Here is a 22,251-nt window from a genome sequence, read left to right on the forward strand (position 1 = left end):
ATGATCCAGCTGTGATCAGCTACCGCCGTCATAAGAAACGAACATCGCTTCACGTGACACTTCACGTGACGCTTCACGTGACGCTTCAGAGGGAAGGACGTCTCGACGCCCCGGTGGGAGGGACTTAGACGTAAGGAAAAGACTAAGTGAGGGAAACGTGGATGCAATTAAGAGACTTGGTATGGACCCAATGTGTTCATCATTCTCTCCAGGCCACCAGTGGGAGTTACAACATGGGACTACAGTGCAGGGAGAATTGCCTATTCTAAATTTGGAGAGAGTTATTTTTTTCTTTACCAAACTCAGCAATCCAATCCAATTGAACAACAAAAGTATTTACAAAGAGATCAATATTGGTCTGTGCAATGCTTATCAGTTCAATTTTCCATATGAAAAATTAAAAATTTAAAAATGTAATTAAAATTTCTAAAATTGTATTTGTCAGATCAATGTATAATTAAGGTTTTGGAGTTGTTTTTCTAATTTTCTATTTGTGGAATGTTGGATAGAAAAATGGAAAATCTGAAAAAATTTGAGATCCTGATCAGTGAAAGAAAAGTATAGAGTTTTTGATCGATTCTTGGGAGATTTTGTTCAATTATTATGAAACAAATCTAATCCCATAAAATGTTAATCTCTTTTTTTGTTGAACTTTATTTGAGTTTGTTGTTGTTTGTTTGTTTGTTTGTTTATTATTTAGAAGGGACAATGCACAATCCATGTATTGTACAAAATATAGGTAAAAGCAAATTTTCATCCGTAGTCCCTGGGTGGAGGCCACTAGTTATTCACAGGTTACAGAGTTAAGATCAGTTGTAGGAAATCAAAACCTATATGAAAAAAAGACACAAAAACATATGAAAAACTAAAAAACAAAACAAAAAATAACAACCACCCAGAAACAAACAACAGAAGAACTAAATACTAAATTCCCACTAGGGAGCACCCCATCAGCAATCCCAACACCATTAAAAACAGACAGTTCATCAGTAAAAGAAATGACCAACCATCCCTTAATACTGATGCTTACCACATTCAGTGTCTCTTAGCTCAATGACTACAGACCTGATTGTCCTTTCAACATGTTTTCATGATAAATTTAAAATGTTTAAAAAGTACTGCACTCTCTGATACTCAGTGGTAAAGAATTCCACATCCCGGCTGCCTTAACTGCCCAAATGTTGTTGTTGTTTATCCCATTTGAATTGTGCCATGAATTACACATATGATGTTTGTCAATTTAAAAGATAATTTTTCATGTCAAGAAAGTCGCAGTTTGTTGTAGTACCATTTAGTTTTGTGTGAAACAACTCGGCACAATATACGTCACCAACACAACATGGGCGTGATTCAATTCAATTCAATTCAATTTTATTTATATAGCGCCAATTCATAAAAGTTATCTCATTGCACTTTTCTTATAGAGCAGGTCTAGACTGTACTCTGTATATTATTATTTACAGAGACCCAACAAATCCCATGTTTGTGTTTCCCATGAGCAAACATTTGGCGACAGTGGCAAGAAAAAACTTCTTTTAAGAGGCAGAAACTGCAGGACAGAACCAGACTCAATGGTGGGTGGCCATCTGCCGCTGCCGTGTTAGGTTTTTAGTGAGAGAGAGAGTGAGAGAGAGAGAGAGAGAAAAAGAGAGAGAGAGGTTTTGGGAAAGGGGGGGTGGGGTGGGAGAGAGGGAGGCACAATGCAAATACCACCTAGAATTTTTTAAATAGTAGAAATGTAATTGTAGTGTTAATATTAATAAATTAATAATGATATGAATGACAGCTATAGGAAAAATAATGACGGTATTAGTAAGAGAGCCAATAACAACAACTGGAGTAACAGTTGTAGAGCAGGAACACGGGGGTAGCAGGTGGCCCACAACCACAGATCCAGTCTCTGCAGCTCTGGAGGCAGAAATACCTGCTGAAAGCAACAGAAGGAGAGAGGAGAGAAACGAGAAGGCACAGAACTACGGGAGAAAAAAGATGTCGAGTTAGTAACATGCAGTAATGGGATTAAAATGCATACAGATGGAGAGAAGGAGAGAGGAAAGAGGTGCATCATGGGAAGTCTCCCGGCAGTCTAGGCCTATAGCAGCATAACTAAGGGATGGTTCAGGTCTCACCCAAGCCAGCCCTAACTATAAGCTTTATTTAAAGAGGAAAGTCTTAAACCTACTCTTAAATGTGGTGATGGTGTCTGCCTCCCGAACCCAAACTGGGACCTGATCATATCTTATTAATTGAAAAACATCATATGTGTAATTCATGGCACAATTCAAACAGGATAAAAAATTATTTGTCTCTCACCATTGACTACAGTACATATTTTTTCTGAAATAAGGTCCAAAGGGGATGGACTTCGCATCTCTATAGAAATAAAACCTCTCAGATTTTCTATTTTTCTATCCAACATTCCACAAATAGAAAATTAGAAAAAGGACTCCAAAATTTAAACTATACATTGATCTGAAGAACAAAAAATACAATTTTAGAAAATTATATTACATTTTTCAGTTTTCTACGTTTCATTTTTTACATGGAAAATTGATCTGATAAGCCTTACGCAGACCAATATTAGTAAGCAATCTTAAATTAACATGAAATGCAGGAAATGGTGTAAGGAAAAATGAGACAGATTGTTGTTAGATTAAGCATAGGCTACTGTACTGTCCAAAATATCGGAGCATTGCTTTAACTTCGTTCCACAAAACTCCTATTTGTACCTGAATGCAGCATGACGTACCAGGTCAGAAAGGCGGTGAGAGGACGTGCGCGTGGCCATGCGTCCTGAAACTCGCCCCTTTACAACAACCCCCAACATACAAAATTACTGCTTCCTTGGTTATTTCACAAGTGCTGTAACGTCTGAATTTGAGTTCACAGGATAAATACAGGGGTTAAAATCATAATAATTCGACGCTGAGGGCATATTTTTTCTGCTACCTGATAGGGTTCTGGTTCGCTATCTTGCTAAGTTGCTACGAAGAGACGAAGACTGAAGTGACATTTAACGTTACGTTAACGTTAATTCATTCACCCAAAACAACAATGGCAGCGCAGGATTTTAATTTCTTGCTTGCGACGGATTCTTACAAGGTGAGTGGACCCGTTGTTTTTGCCTGTCCCCTTTTCTTCGTTATTTCGTGTTTTTTCCGATTAACTTTAAATAAATTCAGTTTATTTTGGGATACAGTTAGCTACACATTCCGTTCAGTATTTCGCTACATACCATTACACATCACAAATAACGTTAGCCGGTGCATTTTTGGTCAGTTGAATGATTTGACTGTGACGTTGCAGTAGATGACAGTGTGTGAGGCACCAGAAATTAAATACACTCTGTTGTAAGCATGCTGCTGTTATTAGTGCACCCTACAGTTTGTTAAAACCAGGAGCAGGGGTAGAGTCCATAGAGTCCCACCCAGCCGCAGGCATTTAATCAAGTTTAATCCATAAAACCTTATCTGAGAACATTTGACCTAGCAAAGAATGAGTAGTTGTAGGCATTATTACTGTTGGCAATGTAATGCCTGAGTTTCATTATACAAAAACAGTTCTTCATATCTTACTGTACTGGGTATGAACGCATTTTTATTAAAAAGCTTTATGTTAGTGTAAAAAAATATTATTTTTTTAATTAAGTCATATCTACTCAAAGAATTTATAAACAATACTAAGAATTTAACCAAGCATTTGTTGTCAACTTTCAGTACAGTACAGTTTTTGATAGCTTGGTGCTATGGACATGGCCAGACCTACCAGGTGCACACTCAGGGGCTCAGTATGGCAAGGGGCCCTCAAAATAAATTGGGAATTGCTGTGACTGAATGGTGAGAGTATAGTCCACCAGCACAAACTGTATTGTTAAACTCAAATGATCCTTTCTGTGTCAACATAGTCACTGGGGGCCACAATTACATTTTGTCATCTGCCCACATCCATAAATATATGACTGTATGTGTGTACACATATTTATTTATTTATTTATATAGCACCAATTCATAACAGAGGTTATCTCATTGCACTTTCCCTATAGAGCAGGTCTAGACCATACTCTTTATAATATTATTTACAGAGACCCAACAAATCCCACAATGACAGGCAGAAACCTTTTGACCATTTATGATACACGCCATCTGTGTGTGTACATGTCCTTGTACGCAGATACCTGAGGTAGTATAACCAGAACCACATGCATGTCCACTGTCCGCCCTGCTGTCCATGTCTCCTTTGGAATATATTGGGGCCTTACACCTCAGGGCCATTTCAGATTTACCACATAGGGGGCTATGGAAGTTTTAAACTTTATTTAATTTCGCAGAGCTACAAGCATGCACAGTGGCATTTATGCTCAACACGTTGTTCGTTGCAGTATTCTCCGACACGCCAGGGGGCGTACAAACAAAATATCCTGTGAATAAGCAAGAAGTCAACGAGTGTTACCAGAAGAATGTCATTATCCCACATTGACGATCCCTTTCCTCACGACTTTTCCACACTTTCCTACAAAATGACTTATCTTTTGCCAGTGTGGTGGCGATCTCTCTCCATGAATTGAGAGTGATTTGGCTATCCCTGTGGTCTCTCAAAGAAGAGTAGTAGATGTGTTTGTAGAGGCGAACCTGATCGGCCAGCTTCGGCGTCCATGTTGAAATGAAAAGCGCACCGCACCTAGTTACAAAAATTCAGAGGTGCATGCTATGCTCCGCGACAACTTGTGGCCTGATGCGAAAGGCACTATGACGTCATTTTTTGGCCCTTGCGCCGAGGACAAACCGGGCTTTAATCCAGGTGTGGCTATGCATTGGTATTCAGTAGATGCGCTAAATTATCAAAATGCTTTAGACTTGGAAGAGAGAAAGAATAGTAAAGTAACAATAAATCTAGAAGTACTAAGTGAAAGGCAACAGTAGAATGACTTAGTTCTCCTAAATAGATAGAAATCTGGAATGACACAGACTCTTCATAGACATAGAGTTAAAAGTTGAAACAGTCACTGTTAATTTGTGTCAAATTGCTGACCTCAAGGTTAACCTCAAGGGAATAAAATGAGAGAAATAATCTACTATTTCTTTTTTGCTGGATTCCATGGAGTCCAGTTTGATGAACCAAGACACAAGTTCCGAAGTGCAAGTCATGATGTGATTCATTACACTGTAATGCACTGCCAGTAATGCACGTCTTCTTTGTCTACTTTGCAGTGTAGTTGTGTGTATCACAGAGCCCAACCTTTCATTGACTGTTTAGCTTTCAGTTTCATTTCAGTCATTTCGTAACCTAAATCCAGTTGTGAGCCAGTCCACAGCTTAGACAGGCTGTGTTGGTATACAGCAGCATATGCTCAGCTCAGTAGAGTTAAATGTCAGATCTCACTGTTAGATGTCATTCAAAGGCTTGCACTGCAGCCAAATGGCAAAGGTCTGGATGGTGACCAACCAGCCTTTTTATTAGCTCCAATGACCCCTGAAAACAAGTCCAAAGCAGCAGCACAGCCAAGAGGATTCCTCCAATGTGTCTGTCATCACAATCGTATAATAGAAACTGATTTGGTACATTGTGATGAGCTCATCTGAAAGTCCACTGGGATTAACGCCACAGCACAGTGCTACATGATTTTTTTTTAAAAGTAAATACTGAAATACTGTCTTTTACTACCCCAGTGCCATAACATGACATACCTCTAATTTTCCTTGATGCATTTTGCATTGATGATTACATTTTAGTCACAGCAATGAAACACAGTTGTCAACTACAAGGACACATAGTATTGGTATTGGGCATTCAAATTGAAAACAGAGCATGATTGAACAATGAAAGCCTTTCATTAACTCATCTAGAAATATTTATTTAAATGAGCCCAATATTTCAGTCACACCTACAGTACATGTTCCTTGTTCCAGGTTTTAAAGGTAACCAGCCATAAGCTGGTGCTTTGCATCACTGACTGTGTCCTTGCTCATGTCAACCACAACAAAATTGTTTTTGCAGACATTATTAATGCACACAAAACAACAACACTGAGATGCGAACATTCAATGTGATCGATCAGTTTAGTTACGAGTTGACAGTTAAAATAATTGCCTCTCTCATTAAATAACCTATGCTGCCTTTGCTGTCTGATGTAGAGGATCTGCTTGTTGTCCTTCAAGGTTAATATTGTGTTTCATAAAAATGTATTTAAAAAAAGAAAAGTATTCTGACATTAGCAGAGACACTCTTTATGTCAGGCTGGGCTCTGCACCTCCACTATAATAAGCTGCGGGAATGTCTGTCAACAGTGTCTCATTTCATAACTGATTATCACATGGGAGGCAAACTGGCGGTGTGTCAGGTTACGTTACAATCGTAAAATATCCGTTGGGTATTCATAGCATTTTCAGTCAGTAAGTAACAAGAAAGTAACAGTACAGAAATGCCAAACTAGGTTTGAGGTCATTTAGAAACATTAGCTGGATTTACATGGACCCTAATATTCCACTAATAATTGGAATAATAGCCCAATCAGAATAAATATGCCTCATGTAACCACCTCAATCGGAAGGGACTGGCCCAATTGGAAGGAATTTTCAATCAGGTTGAGAGGTGGTGTAAACCTTTGATAGTCCTTCAATTGGAATAAATATATTCTTTCTGTGCATGTTTGCCCCACATTGGGGTAACATTAGGTGATGTGAGCAAGTTTCTGGGAGGGACAAACATGGCGGTAGCAAAACAAAACAGGTCTGTGGCTGATGCAAATTTTTGTTGGAGACCGTGCTGCATTCACACAATTCAGGCGGTAAACAGCAGACAGACACCTTCTGGACGGCACGGAAAAGTCAGACGGAATGCCAGGACGGCAAAACGAAACACACGTGACAATATGTTGCTATGGTGATGTCAGCTACACTAAGTTAATAGCTAGCCAGATAGCTTGCTAAGCTAATATAGCATAACACATTTTCCATATTACCTACCTGGTATTCCACCCAGCTCTGTACTGATCATCTAATTTTACTGTCTCGTCTACTAAAATTATGTCCGGTTTGCCGTATACAGTCTGCCTGAATCCATGTGAATCCAGCAAGGATTGAAACAGAAACAGCAGATCATCTTCTTCTGTTAAATTTCTGTCAGATTAGACTCTTCACAGCGGGCGGAGCCACTTTGTGCATGTCAAAAAACTTATATTCTGATTAAATGCTTTGGGGTATGTAAACACACATCGGATCACTTTATTTAGTGTCCATGAAAAAAGTTAAGTTGGATTCTCTAATCAGAATGATTTCACTTGGGTTGAAGAAATATTGTTCATGTAACCGCAGCTATTGTCACCTATAGTTTGTCCAGGAGAGAGCACTGACAAAATTATTTATACACAGTCCTATCAGTGTGTATCTTGGTCACAGTTCTTAAAAAAATAAAACTAAGGGATCCGTATCAGGAGTGTTTCTAATGTTATGTGTTTGTTTTATAAAATTATCAGCCAATATATATCGTTATCGAATTTTTAAAACAAATATCAATGTCAGTATCACCCTCAAAAATCCAGTATCAGTATCTTGACAATATTGACTTTGGTGATCCCCTTACTTTTCATCTGTGTATATGTGACTTGGCTGTGTGTTTTGTTTTCTGCTGAAATTCTCGGTTGCAGAACTTGTGTAATAATTAACAACTATATAAAGTATGCACCCACAGCAGAGTCTGAGAGCACTGTGAGCTTTAGCTTTCACTACTTAGGTTTCTGAAAAATTCACTGAGGCCTGATATGTCCTCGTGCCTTGCTACATTCAGCTCTTAATACTTTACTACACTGGGCTATTAACACCATGGGAATACCATAATCATGCTGGTGTGTGCACACACCTACTGCTTGCTAATCTTTTATTCTTCAGCAGTGTTTTATCTCTGTGGTGTGTTCAGGGTCCTACCCCCGTCACCCCTCTTTAGTTGCTCCAAAAACACTGACTGAGGATAACTAAAAGGTAAAGCAGTAACAATGCCAACCTAGATGTGGTGATATTAGGACAGATCAGTGCCGTAGTACATTACTGATAACAAAGATCCCAGACGGCTTGAACTAGGTACTTTGTGATTACATGGTCAGTGTCTGAAACCAATAGGTAACCACAATTATTTTAAAACATAAATTTAACAATGAGCAAATGTAACAAACCTAAAAAAAAAAGTAATATTTAATATTTCATTTTTTACTGAACTGTTCTGTTCCCCAGAACACTTTAAAAGGCAGATGGCCTCCTCTTCCTCAGCCTTCCACAGTTGAATTGGTCTCCAGTGATTTACACTGCAGAGCCACATGATACTGATTTATCAAATCCATGTTTGCTCACTGTTTGTTTTGGCTTTGATTTTGTGACAGTGTAGCTGGTGATAACCAACCAGCCAAGATTTTCCGATGTCCAGATCCTACCATCAGCACATGAACACACCACACATAGACACACACAACAGTCTGTATTTTTTTCCTTTTAATTCTGGCAACTCAGACCAGGATCATGAATACTGGGACTATAGCTCTAAGAATTCAAATCTGAGTATGTTATGGTTGGCTCAGTCCTAATATTTACCATCTGAATGTGAATGATATTGTTTATTAGTGTTAGTAAATTGTACGTTCTAGTGGTAGCTAGGGCTGTACCGAATAGTTTGAAGCTTCATTCATTAATTTTTGCATGTCTATTCATTCTGTTTAAACTCGTTATTTCTGCACAGTTACAGATAAATATTAGGCTACACTAATATTATTGGTATTATACTATTTGTAGAATTACATTCCAGTGGTGGTTGCGTAGGATTGTTTCTGACTCGTGTGATCCAAACATTTCCAATAACTCCATAGCCTTGTAAAGTCCAAAAGTCAAAATTTATTGAAAAAAGTTAGAAGTAATCATTTCCAAAATTCACAATATGTTTTTATCTAAGGAAAATATTCTGCCTCAATCCATATTTGTTAGCATTTAGCCTTTCACATTTTCACTGTGATCACTTTTTCTCCCGCTTGCCGCACACAAAGGGTGGTATGCAAATGTATTAAGGGAGCAGTCTAGCAGCAATCTCGCAGCAATCTAACAGCACCATAAATTACATTTATATGACCACAGTAACAAAGAATCTATTTTGGCTAACAGTATTGTAGTAAATTATTTACGTCATTACCTAAAAAGATCATGTTATGTATGCATACGCTTGGCACTCAGCACTCCATCAAGACGTCATCACTTTCATACCAACAATGACTGTAGAAAGATGTCGAAGAAATCACCAGTTTGGAAGCATTTTAAGATTGCTCTTGATGATCCCAAAAAAGTGCAGTGCCAGTTATGCAAAGTGAAACGGGTGCACCATCATACTGCTATGAATTTGGTATTTAGGGTGATGTCATAAATTATGGTGACAGACATTCAAAATGTCATTCGAAAACCTCAAAAGCTTCAAGTGTAAAAGAAATTACATTCGGTACAGCCTTAGTGGTAGACCATCTTTGAGGTTTCTTACAGTGACTGACTGACTGGTTTTTGCTGCTGATTATTCAATTAGTGCTAAAGGAGCACAAAGAGAGACTTTGTTTTAAGCTATCATCATTCCTTAACACATGGATTTAGGGCACATGTTTACTGTACACGCAAGCATCAGGTTGAGCAGACAATCCTCTGGTTATCTTACCCTTAGTTTGCTTACTGGGCTTTTATTTCATGCTATTTGACAGTACAAATCTGTCTGGCATGATAACATTACAAAGTGATGAATTAACATTACCCATACTAAGGGTGATTATTAGAATTACATTGTAACATATTTAAATTAGACTCAGTTTTGGGACTTTGCCTGCTAACTGGTTATGCTTGACTTCTGTCTGTTTCTTGTCTTTCAGATCACACACTACAAACATTATCCTCCAAATGTCAGCAAAATCTACTCCTACTTTGAATGCAGACGCAAGAAAGGCTCCCAGTTCAGTGAAGTGGTGTTCTTTGGTCTTCAATATCTGCTGAAGAAGTACCTCACAGGTACATAAACATCCTCTCCTCTGATCTAAGAAATTAATTAACAGAACCATAGGAGATATTACATGCACCATTAAAATAGCCCCATGAATTAATAAAAACATACAGCATAAGCAAAACATTTGAATGTCCACAGGCAGCAAAATGTCTCATGATTTACTACAAGGCAAAGCAACAAATGCTTCCTTATTCAATGGCAGCCAGTGGCACACTGTTTGGAGAGTTCACGCCTCAAAAGTGTGAGCTGAAATGGTTTTGCAAATCCAACACTATGTGGAAACTAAACAGAAGATTGACTACACTTGTACACTTTCATATAAGGTGACTATTGATTTACTTTTTGATCGTAGCGTATTTTTCTAGATGTGGAATCAATGCTTTGTATTTTCTGCATGTTGCTGAGGTTGTATTAACTTGGTTTGTTCTCTAAAGGCCCAGTGGTCACAGAGGAGAAAATTCAGGAAGCCAAGCTCTTCTACCAGATGCACTTCAAACAGGCTGTGTTCAATGAAGAAGGATGGAGGAAAGTCCTCGAGGTATGCATAGAGATTTTTAACTGTCATTATGGCATTCATTGTTATATATCTAACCTGAAGTAAATGTGTGTATCACTATGTCAGAAACATGATGGTCGTCTTCCTATCCGGATCAAAGCTGTCCCTGAGGGCAGGATCATACCAAGAGGCAACGTGCTCTTCACTGTGGAAAACACAGATCCCAACTTCTACTGGCTCACCAACTACATTGAGGTAAACCTAGAAATGTGTTTTTAGTGTTTGACTTTTTAAATGATAAAGGGTTCAATTAGCAGATTAGTCAAATAACATATTACACTGCATAAATTAGCCTAGCGGACTTTTCCTCTACTCATAGCTTAACAAATTACATATTATTTATACTTTTTCTTACTCCCCATTGGTTTAAGTCAATGCATCTCCCGACAGAACACCAAGGTTGAATTTCAGCACTACGTAACGTAATGAGTTGTCATCAACTCGAGTAATGTTTACTTCACTACTGCTCCGTGTGTGTGCTAAAGCAGCCGCTCCACCTTTTCCACCTCTGCATGTCTCCTTTGCACCCATTCATTACATCCACTTAAACATCAGAGTTGAAACGTTGTTACCTCGTGTCCACTGTCATTTTTTAATCTGTCATTGGTCTAATTTGCCTAATCTTCACAGTTCTTCAGATGCAGTGGAAAGTCAAACAGGAATGCTCAAAAGCTGCTTTTTAGTTCCCAGTTTTGTTTCTGTGTTTCCAAAGTTTCTGAAACTGTTTGGTTGTAAAGGGCTATAAGGTTCTATGAATTCTGGATGACCATATTAGAGGGAACATGACATTGCCTTGTACTTTAGGGGGTGTGAATTACAAGGCAATGTCACTGGCAAAGAACACTGAAGACTGGGACCAAAGTCAATTGACAGTATAATAAATTAACTGTACTCTCTGCATTTGAAAGAGTCTAAGTGTCTTCATGCATCCATTTAATGTTTAGACAGGATTCCTCCAGTGCCTCCATGCTTATGCTCCTTTCACAGAAAATGGCCTGATATTTACCAAGGATGTCAGTTTTGCACAGTACTGCTGTAATCTTCTGCTAATCTTAACATTTTTACATTTAACAGTTTTACTTTATGTAAAACATATCCAAATAGGGATTTAGGGACAGTTATTTCCTCAGGTGAGAGTTTTCACCTGACAGAACATCAATATTGAACCACTGTCATTTAATCTTCACTGTCTTTCTCTTCAACAACTGGCAGCTCCCTCCTCTTCTGCCTCTTTTATTTTTCTCACCAACTGATCACTTACTATCTTTTTTCTTTTCTACCCCCACCCATCCTATTGTTAACCATCCCCCTTCTGGATGTAGACCATGCTGGTCCAGATGTGGTATCCCATCACAGTAGCCACCATATCCAGGGAGTTTAAGAAGATTCTGGCCAAGCACCTGAAAGCCACCTCAGGGAGCCTGGAAGGCCTGGACCTGAAACTGCATGACTTTGGTTATAGAGGAGTCTCCTCACAGGAGGTCAGGAAGACTTTCTGTCCTTGTCTTTATTTGTGAGAAACCAGCATTGAGGATGAGAAAATCTAATGGAGTTTCTAATTTTTCTTCTGTCTCTTGCACCTTGCTGCTCATGAAGTTGTACTGTATGTACAGGCACTATGTTTTCATTATGACAAGAATTTCTACATAATCAGTGTCACTTTAGCTAAGGATAAGAGAATCAGCTAAATTATTTGAAATTCTGTGTCCTGTAACTGGTTTGTATTTTCACAAAAATCCAAATGCACATGGCCTATGCAGCAAATGTTGATCTTGTGATATCTGCTTTGTGCATATGGCTGTGTCATGATATTATCAAGATATTGTACATGATATCGTACTGGTTACATCACTCATTACAGGTTAGATTAGACATTAACTTTAGATTAAGATAATTCAATGACAGACTTACATAATAAGCATAAAGCTGGAATATAAATTCAGTTATCATTCTCTTGTGCAACTGAGCCATTGAGTTGATCAAAGTGTTACATTGAAAGAGGATTCTAAAACAAAATTCTCATAGGTCCGACAATTGAAAGGTTGCAGCAGCAGCGTGTTTATGATAACATGAAGGCAGACTAGTGTCAATGCAGTGTTAACCTAATGTCTGTGTGCATCTTTATAGTAGAGCTGTTCAGTACAAGAAACAGGAACAAATCTTTAACACTCATTTCTCAAGCTCACCTGAGTGTACTGAATCATCAGTGTCACTTACAGAATAGTTTTTGCATTGGAGCTCCTCTCACTGGTAACTGAAGGCACCATTATCAGATCAGCTTAGCCCTGATCGTCATTTGTAAGAATTGTTGAGAAAATGTTTGAGAAAATTTCTGGATGGAAGACAATCATGAGGCATGAAAAATCATATCAGGTGGGTGTAAAGTAACAAAAAACACAGTTTTCTCCAACCTAGTGGTGATGATTCCAAGGAAGATCCTCTGTGACCTGTGATTTTACATTGTCTGTAATGGGAGTCACCCCATCTCTGTCGGAATAAATTGTGTTTTTTGTCACTTTACAGCAATTACATTATTTTTTCCACCTTTTTATAAGACACTGTGATACATAGCATGAAGTTCAGTTGTCATATGCATCAAATTCACAGAAATAATCAGGATGTAATAACCAAATTCAACTTTATATTCATTACCACAATGTGCAGGCACATATGTAAACAAAAGAAGGGCTTCATATATGACATCAAATAAATACAAATAAACCCACAAGAACATCAGCATATGCACAAACTTGTATTGAATGAGGCAGTATAAAAAGAACTGTGCAAGTGGCATAGCAACATATGTATGGTTCAGATTGGTGGTTGCTGAATTAGTAAAGGGATAGTTCAGGTTTTTTGAAGTGGGGTTGTATGAGGTACTTAGTGTATTACCTACAGTAGATGGGGGTCAGCACGCAGCCAGTTTGTAGAAGCAGACAGCTGCTCTGCCACAGACCCTCAGCTCTGTATTGTTGTGAATGGGGATCAACAGTAATACATATTTTAACCACCAAAAAGTTCGACCTAAAAAAATCTATCAGTCTTAAGTGTACACTATAAAAGTAAAATTCTCACAGCTTTACCGTGCTGTCAGACAGCACTACATTTTCTCAACTGCAGGACTTCTGTATTCCTACGCATACGCTAATGACAGTTTGCACTGTCAGCGCATTGTATTACACCGCTCGCTAAATCAGCTGTTTAGGTCGTAGTTCGAGCGGTTTATTGAAGAGACAACAAGAAAATTAAAATGAGCGATTATGACAGCGACAAAGAAATGCCGTTGACTGTATTATGGCAAAGTACACAGGTAAAGTTGTGTACTACAACATCAGGCATTGTAGACTACACATACCACAGTAAACTAATGGCTGTTTGTGATTTCAGCTTAGTTTGCTGATACAAATTTATCTTCGGAAAATTGAAGATGGTCCGGTCCTCAAGACACCGGCAGTCAATAAGGCAGGTAACTCTGGATGGTTGGTGATGCAGACTCTGTGTGAGGCGCTGGCATCCTCTGATTCAGAAAGATCCTCAAGTTGTGTTGTAACCAAGTCCCACTCATGGCAGTAGTAGCTCTCCGGGTCCGTGGGCATGGGCTCACAGTTTTATACATCTGCACCACCAGGTAGCTTGGGCTCTCTCTCGGCCTCCAGCTCAGCCTCTAGTTTCCCCTCTGTCTCTTTCAGCCCATTCAGTCTCCATCTGCAGCAGTTCTTCTTCTGTATACGCCGGTTCATAAAGGTATCCTCTTGTCTCCACAGTGAACAGCATTTCTTTGTTGCTGTTATAATCAATAATTTTTATTTTCTTGTTTTTGTTGTCTCTTCAATAAACCGCTTGAACTACAACCCACTGCGATGTCCCGCGGTTGAGAAAATGTAGTGCCAAAGTAAAGGGCTGTCTGACAGCATGGTAAAGCGGTGATAATTTTACTTTTATAGCGTACACAGAGACTGATATTGATTTTTTTTTAAATTTATTTTTTTTTTAGGTCAAACTTTTCTTGGCGGTTAAAATACTGTTGATCCCCATTCACACCAATACAGAGCTGAGCATCTGTGGCGGAGCAGCTGTCTGCTTCTCCAAACTGACTGTGTACCAACTTCCATCTAAGTACCTCATACCTCATCAAACCCAAACTATCCCTTTTAACCTTTTAAACGGTGTATGGTTTTGAACTGAACTCAAAGAAAATATTTGGAACGAGCGAAGTGATTCATAATTTCCACCTCTACTCCAGTCTGCAGCATTAGGTGGAGCAGCTCATCTGGTTAATTTCTGCAGTACAGACACAGTAGCTGGGCTGCTGATGGCTCAGCGATACTATGGATGTCCTATGGCTGGCTTCTCCATTCCAGCAGCAGAGCACAGGTATAACACACACACACACACACACACACACACACACACACACACACACACAGCTCAAGATCCTGCTTGCAACTTTTTAATTTATTTTGGCTTTTAATTCAGAATAAATGTCACTGATCTGTGCAGTTGAGTTTTCAATTGAACTGTGAGGAAACTGTAAAACCATCAGGGCTTATATCTTCAAATATTCGAACCAGTATTAATATCTTAATAGTTCATTACTCCCTTCCTGTCACCCAGTACCATCATCTCCTGGGGGAGGAGCAGGGAGAAGGAGGCATTTGAGCGAGTCCTGGACCAGTTCTCCTCTGGGCCGGTGTCAGTGGTCAGTGACAGCTACGACATCTTTAACGCCTGTAAACACATCTGGGGAGACAAGCTGAAGGAGCGAGTCATGGAGCGCAGCCAGGACTCATGTCTGGTCATCCGGCCGGACTCAGGAGACCCTGCAGAGACTCTTATTGAGGTAAATAACATAGAGGTAAATAGCTGGATTAGTCAATGTTGGGCAACAAAAACATATCTAAACAAATTTTAAATCTAGGTATATAAATGTGATTTCTGCCTTGAATTTGTACCTTTACAACTTAAATATTTTACAACAAATTCTAATGTTGTGTTTTTGGCTATTTTTAATAGAGAGAAAGAGAGAAATCTTCAAGCTTTTGAAGTCTTCATAATAGGAGCTAGAATCTTCCAACTTTTAAAATAGATCACCACACTTGTTTTCAGTCACTTTTTTTTGCTATCTTTCAGTTTTTTAAAAGTTAAATTTTGTATACTTTTTTCAGACTTTTTCACACTTGATCACTTGACATGATTGGTGTGCATTGCACCTGCAAAGCAGTGACAACAGCACAATGTAGGCACTACTTTAGTTTTACTCTTCTCTGTCCCCCAGGATCCACTCTTCCTACACAAATGATACATCTTAAATGTACATCTTTTAGAACCAACTATTAACCCGAGTCTGCTGTTTTTCAACTGCTGGGTAAAATCACAAAGAGGAGTGATATTTGCCACTCAGAAAACGCCCACTTTTCTATTGTTTCTCATCAAAGTAGTGTTAATGCTTTCAACAAGGGATAGTCAACATTTTTGCTGTTTCACATCTACTTAACTTCAACAGTCAGGAATCAGTGAATACGGATGGAAGGTTCTTTTTGCATGAAGAAAACATCTGAACTTCTCAAAGTCTCATTCAGAGGAAGTGAGTTTTTTTTTATTGTCATACTACTTATTACTGGATAAATAAGTATCCAGTATAATATACTGTATATAAAAGTATTTTTTATGCCTTTGCACCAGCGATAGCCGTGGCAGGAGGAATTATGTTTTCAGATTCAGATTGTCCATCCCATTCTCGTGAACGCGATATCTCAGGAATTCCTTTAAATTTGGCGCAAGTGTCCACTTGGACTCAAGGATGAACTTAGAAATTTGGTGGTCAAAGGTGAAGGTCACTGTGACCTAACGTCCGTCCCATTCTTGTGAACGCTATATCGCAGGAACACCTCGAAGGAATTTCTTCCAATTTGGCACAAAATTGAGTAAACAATAACTACCACAGTACGGGCTTTCCTCCATCTCATCCATTCTGCCTTTCACTGCCTCATTCCGAATTTCGAGCGTCATCGGAATCACGTAACTGCAAACAATGTATTGGAGCACGCCTAGCTACACCTCACCTACAGCTCACAGAGAGGCTTTGCATCTAAAAATTCCAGGGGAAAACAAAATAACTACAATTTGTGTAGCTATACGAATCCACCTTAGTAATCAACTACATGTGTACCTGTTTAGCCAATATGCCTACATCTGTGATAATCCTTCATTAATCAGTTCAACAATGTATATTCACTGGAATCATACATATGTATCATCAGTATAGTGATAACTTCCATTTAGCCAAACAATGCACTTTATACCTTTTTTTTTAATTATTCAATTCCTTCCAAGTATTCACTACATATATAACTCTGGATAGACATGGATTTAAACTGCAACTTGACTGTTTGGCAGAGGCATACAACCGCAGGGTGGCAATTCTAGTTTTGTGTGTCGTTTTTTTGGTTTGTTTGTTTTTTTGTTGACAGCAGGTGGCAGATGGTGAAAGACGAAGCAGTTATTGTTGTTAGACATAAGCTTTTGTCTCACCTGTGCGTTTTTGAATTTTGTCAAGTTTGTACATTAGACATGGCTGTGAAAATTAGAATTGATTAATTAGTCATTGTAGGTAGTTATGGTTTAGTCATTGTATCTTAGACTGTTGGTCCTGGAAATTTCTCTGTTATGAAATTCATAATGAAACTTTTTTAACTTGATTTTTGGAACTTTTCCTTCTTCTTGGCTCCTTTTTGTATTGATAACTCATAAATGATTCAGTGTAGATTAACTGAGGGTGTAAGATGTTCAGACTGTTCCAACTTAACATGGCTGATACTTGCATGTATGACTCAAATTCCAAAATCAAATCATTGAAATGCCACTTGTAGGTCATCAAGATTTTGGAGGACTGTTTTGGCTGTTCGCTGAACTCTGTGGGATACAAGATTCTGCCTTCCTACCTTCGAATTATTCAAGGAGACGGCATTGACCTCAGCTCAGTGGAAGAGGTGAGAAAGTTTGGTTGTTGTACTAGTCTGGTTTAATCTTGACTCTTCTTTATACAGCTTATTTAATATATTGTATTTTTGTATTCTCCAGTTGCAGATTCAGTTTTCCTGTTTTGATCATTACTTCAGCTATTAGAAAGATGCTATAGATGCTAATCGCACAGAAATTCTTCACAAAGGGAATTCATTTTTTGCAACCTGGATCCTATTTTCGTAGTTTCCTGTTTGTTAATATGACATTTTACTCACATGTTTCATTGCTGAGATTTGGCAGTACTATGACACTGGTGGCCACAGTTTCACAGTCAAGAGCAAATTTGTTTTCATTTCCAAGTAAATGGCATAGCGAATTTGAGTGTTTCTGGGGGCCGGGCCTCACTGATTACTGTACAAAAACACACAACTTTTATAACTTTATTCACTGATTTTTTTGGTGAAATTGGATCATGTTTTTATGGAGAAAATATTTTCTGGTTTTCCCTCTGATGTCCTTCAGCTGCTCTGCCTCAACTCTTGGTGATTTACAGAGTTTCCTGATGGACCGATAGCTTTAAAGTAACCGCTTACTGCTGCTAACTGTGCCATTAGCTAATTAACTCAGTTAGCCATGCAGCTAGCTCCACATTTCATTTTAGCACTATGAGCAGAGTGGTCAAATAATTTAGACAGACTGAGCGAACGGGTGCGTCCCTGTACTTCGTGGGCGTGCTGGTGTCTGGAGCAGATCATGAGCAGACGACTGTATAAGGACATCTGTGCCAAGCTGAAAAAAAAAGCATAATAGGTTCCCTTTAAACTGTGAACTTGTTAAAACCTGTCTGCTCACTTAATGTGAAACTGTAACTGACAGATTGTAGAAAAGGTTTCAGTCGTAGTCATCTGGACGTTTTCAAATTCAAGATGTTTCGGCTCCCATCCGGAAGTCATTCTCAATTGTGAAAATGGTTCGAGAACTCAACAATGGAACACTCCTGGACGAATGAGGGACTACACCGTCTTGTGACTGACAATCACTGTATCCCCAGATTTCAGCACATAAGTGTATAGATAAAAGCATCCAACCTACTACTCTCGTTAATTAGTTGGCTTCAAATAAGGCTTAACATTCACATAGTTTCTCTTGACTGTCCCTCAATATTAAAACATTAGTCCAACATCGCCCCAGCCTGTGGGATTAGCCACATAACATAAAACATGGCAAAACTTACAGCTTTCACGTTTGAAGTCAGGTCACGGACTGCAGGTATCGATCCATCATTGAGCTCGAACTGTTACCGGCCCTCGTTAAGAAAGCAGTCCATAGGAAAATGCAGACACACGTTGCCATCAAAAAGAAACTTTGTCCTCTGAGGCTGAGGGTCGATGTAGTGATTTGTGCTGGTTCTTTGACATGGTGTTAATTAGTTTGGAGTTAAGTAAATGTTCAGTAAGTTATTAGGAGTCTCCAGTTGGGCGAGTTCAAAGTTGTGAAAACAAGAGCGTGTTGACCAACCAGTCGACCAACCGACCTGAAGGTGTCAGAGTTTTAAAGGGAGACGAGCAATGCATGCACTGAGGCTTTATAGGGGGAGGGTGCTACCCCCTGATTGGCCAGTGAGTTCAAAGATTCTTTCTCAGGTGCCAATAGCAAAGCCCATAAGAGGGCTACGCACGTACTCATAGAACTGGAGTTACATCCAGGTAACTACCATTTTTTTCCGTAGATTCTTGAGAAGCTGAGTGATGAAGGCTGGAGTGCTGAGAACGTCTTCTTTGGTTGTGGCAGCGCTTTACTTCAGAAACTCAACAGAGATACACTCAGCTGTGCCTTCAAGTGCAGCTATGTGGAAACTAATGGCAAGGGGGTAAGTGAAAGGGTTCTGGCTTGATTTGGATGCTGGATTACCTTGCTTAAGAGATTTTCAAATTTAAATAGCTAATGTAGTTCTTTGAGCGCAGTTGTAGAATGTACTTGCCGTTATTGTGCAAACACGCAAATCTGTAATGCAAGCGATGACAATAGCAGATAGGATATATTACGGAAATTTACCTTTATCCTTACTTCCAAATAAGTGCATAATTGCATTAACTTTGCATTTGTTCAAAACCTGCTTAATTGTACTGTTCATGTTACTCTGTCCCTCAAATGTCTGAAATTAATGAGTCAAATGTTGTCATAGCTGATAGGAATGATGCAAAAAGTACAAAATCAGGGAGCAAAAAAAAAAGCTAACTATTTGTCAACTCTACAGTACTATAAAGCTACTGTACTTACATTTTGCTTGCATGTGTGTGGGTCTGTAATACAGCTCTGTCGGGCTAAAAGACACCCATACCTATTACACCTATCACATCATGAAAACCAAGTCTTTTTCTTTGTATTAACTGTTTGTTTTGTTTTTTTATCTATGAATAAAAAGACCAGAGATGCTTTCTTGTATGCCACAGATACATTAATCCTCACAGGGACTGGTTTTCAGTGTGCTCATGAGCATTTGGAGCAGATCATTTCACTTAGTTTTCTTTTTAGTTTCTTCTTCGTTTTCTTTGAACTGATTTTGCTTGTCTGTGTTCTTCCAGATGGACGTGTACAAGCAGCCCGTGACCGACCCATCCAAGGGGTCAAAGAGGGGTCGATTATCACTGAGGAGAAACTCTGATGGCTTCTTAGAGACAATAGAGAGAGGGGCAGGCAAGCCTGAGGAGGTTAGTGCCAGCATTTCATTGTTAACTCTTACTGAAATTAAATTTGGATTATCACCGTTTTATATCACATACTATTCTTTTTATTCACTTTTATCCTAGAAGATCATTTGTGTGATAGGTAAAAAATTAAAAACAGAAGACAGGCTCCTTAAGAGTCCAGAGTAATTAGCAATTTTTTTCTATAGTGGTCAAACTGTTTACTAACAATAAGTGAATCTTATTGATTGGTTTTTAGAAAATGTGGGTTATTAGATTACACCTAAAACAGAATTCCCTTAGCCTGCACAACTTCAAGTCCTGTTGTCAAAAATGACATTACATTTTTGTCAGAAGCTTTATGGTTAAAGTGTTTTATCCAACCACCCATACATGTACTAGAAATAAAAATAGCACAGATGTTAGACCTTTGTGTGCTCAAGGTGCAAGGACTTGGGGCACACCAGTAGCATGATGGTAGAGGCGCATACCAAATAACAAGTTCAGTTCCATGTTTTGAGCTCACAAGTGGAACTGTGTCTCTATATTTGAGTGAGCAGTAGGGTGTTGCTTTAGGGCTGCAACTAACAATTATTTTCATTATCGCTTAATCATTTAGTCTATGAAATGTCAAAAAATTGTGAAAAGTGCAATTCACAATTTCTTAGAGCCCACGTTGATGCCTTCAATTCGCTTGTTTTGTCTAACCAACAGTCAAGAACCTAAAGAAATTCAATCGACTGTTAGTTATGACAAAGAAAAGTAGCAAATCCTCACATTTGAGAAGCTGTAACCAGAGAATTTTTGGTCTTTTTGCATGTAAAGTGACCTAAACGATTAATCAGTTATCAAAGTTGTTGCCAGTCAGTTGATCAGTCGCCTAATTGTCGCAGCTCTAGTTTGCTCATTATCTTCAAAGCTCCTTGATCTTAATGTTTGCACTTTCTAAAGGATACAAAGTCAGCTGAATTTGACTTAAAAGTGGAGCATCTTGCCCGGCCCCACCTTCTATGTAACATCAGGCTACGTCCAAGAGTTGTCCATTGTCTTTATCAGTGTCTACTGAGATAAATGTAAACTTGATGACAGCAAGATGAGGGCATGTCCTTCTGAAACATGTTAGCTAACTGCCTGGTAAAGGCTCACGCCCTGTAAGTAGTCTACTGGTGGGGTGCTTACAGATGGGAGGGATGTTTAGAGAATGTTCAGTAAGAGCTATAACTTACATATAGGGCTGGGGCATATCGTCAACGTCATCGTTTACAGAAATACACCGATTTGCACAATGTGCGTCTGGCACGTCGCAGTGAAGTATAGCTGCGCCCAGTCAAAGCATGGATTCCCCTGGAGAACAAGTTGCAGATAAAATACCTCGTCCCCAATCATCTAAAGCAGTGTTTCCCGCACATACACTTTACTTGGGCGGGCCGCCCAGGTATATTAATAGTCGAGAAAGTTTATTTGACGACCCATTTTAGCACCGTGATTGATTAACTAGTGGACATTCTCCCCTTGCTTGTCTATGCGGGCTACTGACTCTGCTTTGCAGAGAAACACACAGACAGTCTCCTGTTTAATGTAGGCCTCCTTAAGCCATTGTTTAGTAAAAGCTTTTAAGTCCACCTGTTTGTGCCGATGTCATTCGGTACCATATTGGTTTTGATTGTTTCGATAGGCTACGTCTTTAACAACAATCCTCCTTCACTTGTGGTTCACCTGCTGTTGTGAAAACGGAAGTCTGTGAAACAGTGGTGTAGGTGTGTGCGTGTGGGGACTGAAGGGAACAGCAAGGTGAACAGATTAAAGTAGTTAAGTAGTTAACACTAAAATAAGGTGTAAGCAGAATTAAAATGGTGACATAAGAAATAACCTACTAGAAATAGGGTAATGTATAAATATATTCTTTCAAATATACAGTGGTGTGAAAAAGTGTTTGCCCCCTTCCTGATTTCATTTTTTTTTTTTTTTTTGCATGTTTGTCACACTTAAATGTTTCAGATCATCACACAAATTTAAATATTAGTCAAAGATAAC

At 38.8% G+C, this 22,251-nt stretch overlaps 1 protein-coding gene across 1 annotated transcript in view; it reads left to right on the forward strand.

Moving 5' to 3' along the window:
- Positions 1-2,747: 2,747 nt before the first annotated feature.
- nampt2 (nicotinamide phosphoribosyltransferase 2) overlaps positions 2,748-22,251 on the forward strand; it is a 28,944-nt gene continuing 9,440 nt past the window's right edge. Inside the window, exons 1-10 of the mRNA XM_044212558.1 lie at positions 2,748-3,102; positions 9,881-10,016; positions 10,446-10,549; positions 10,634-10,762; positions 11,890-12,048; positions 14,811-14,941; positions 15,182-15,407; positions 17,437-17,556; positions 19,260-19,400; positions 20,116-20,241. Coding sequence (XP_044068493.1) covers positions 3,055-3,102; positions 9,881-10,016; positions 10,446-10,549; positions 10,634-10,762; positions 11,890-12,048; positions 14,811-14,941; positions 15,182-15,407; positions 17,437-17,556; positions 19,260-19,400; positions 20,116-20,241 — 1,320 coding nt within the window. The 5' untranslated portion in view covers positions 2,748-3,054. The remainder of the gene's footprint in view (positions 3,103-9,880; positions 10,017-10,445; positions 10,550-10,633; positions 10,763-11,889; positions 12,049-14,810; positions 14,942-15,181; positions 15,408-17,436; positions 17,557-19,259; positions 19,401-20,115; positions 20,242-22,251) is intronic.

This window comes from Siniperca chuatsi, linkage group LG2 (assembly GCF_020085105.1).
Source record: "Siniperca chuatsi isolate FFG_IHB_CAS linkage group LG2, ASM2008510v1, whole genome shotgun sequence".
NCBI classification, from domain to species: Eukaryota; Metazoa; Chordata; class Actinopteri; order Centrarchiformes; family Sinipercidae; genus Siniperca; species Siniperca chuatsi.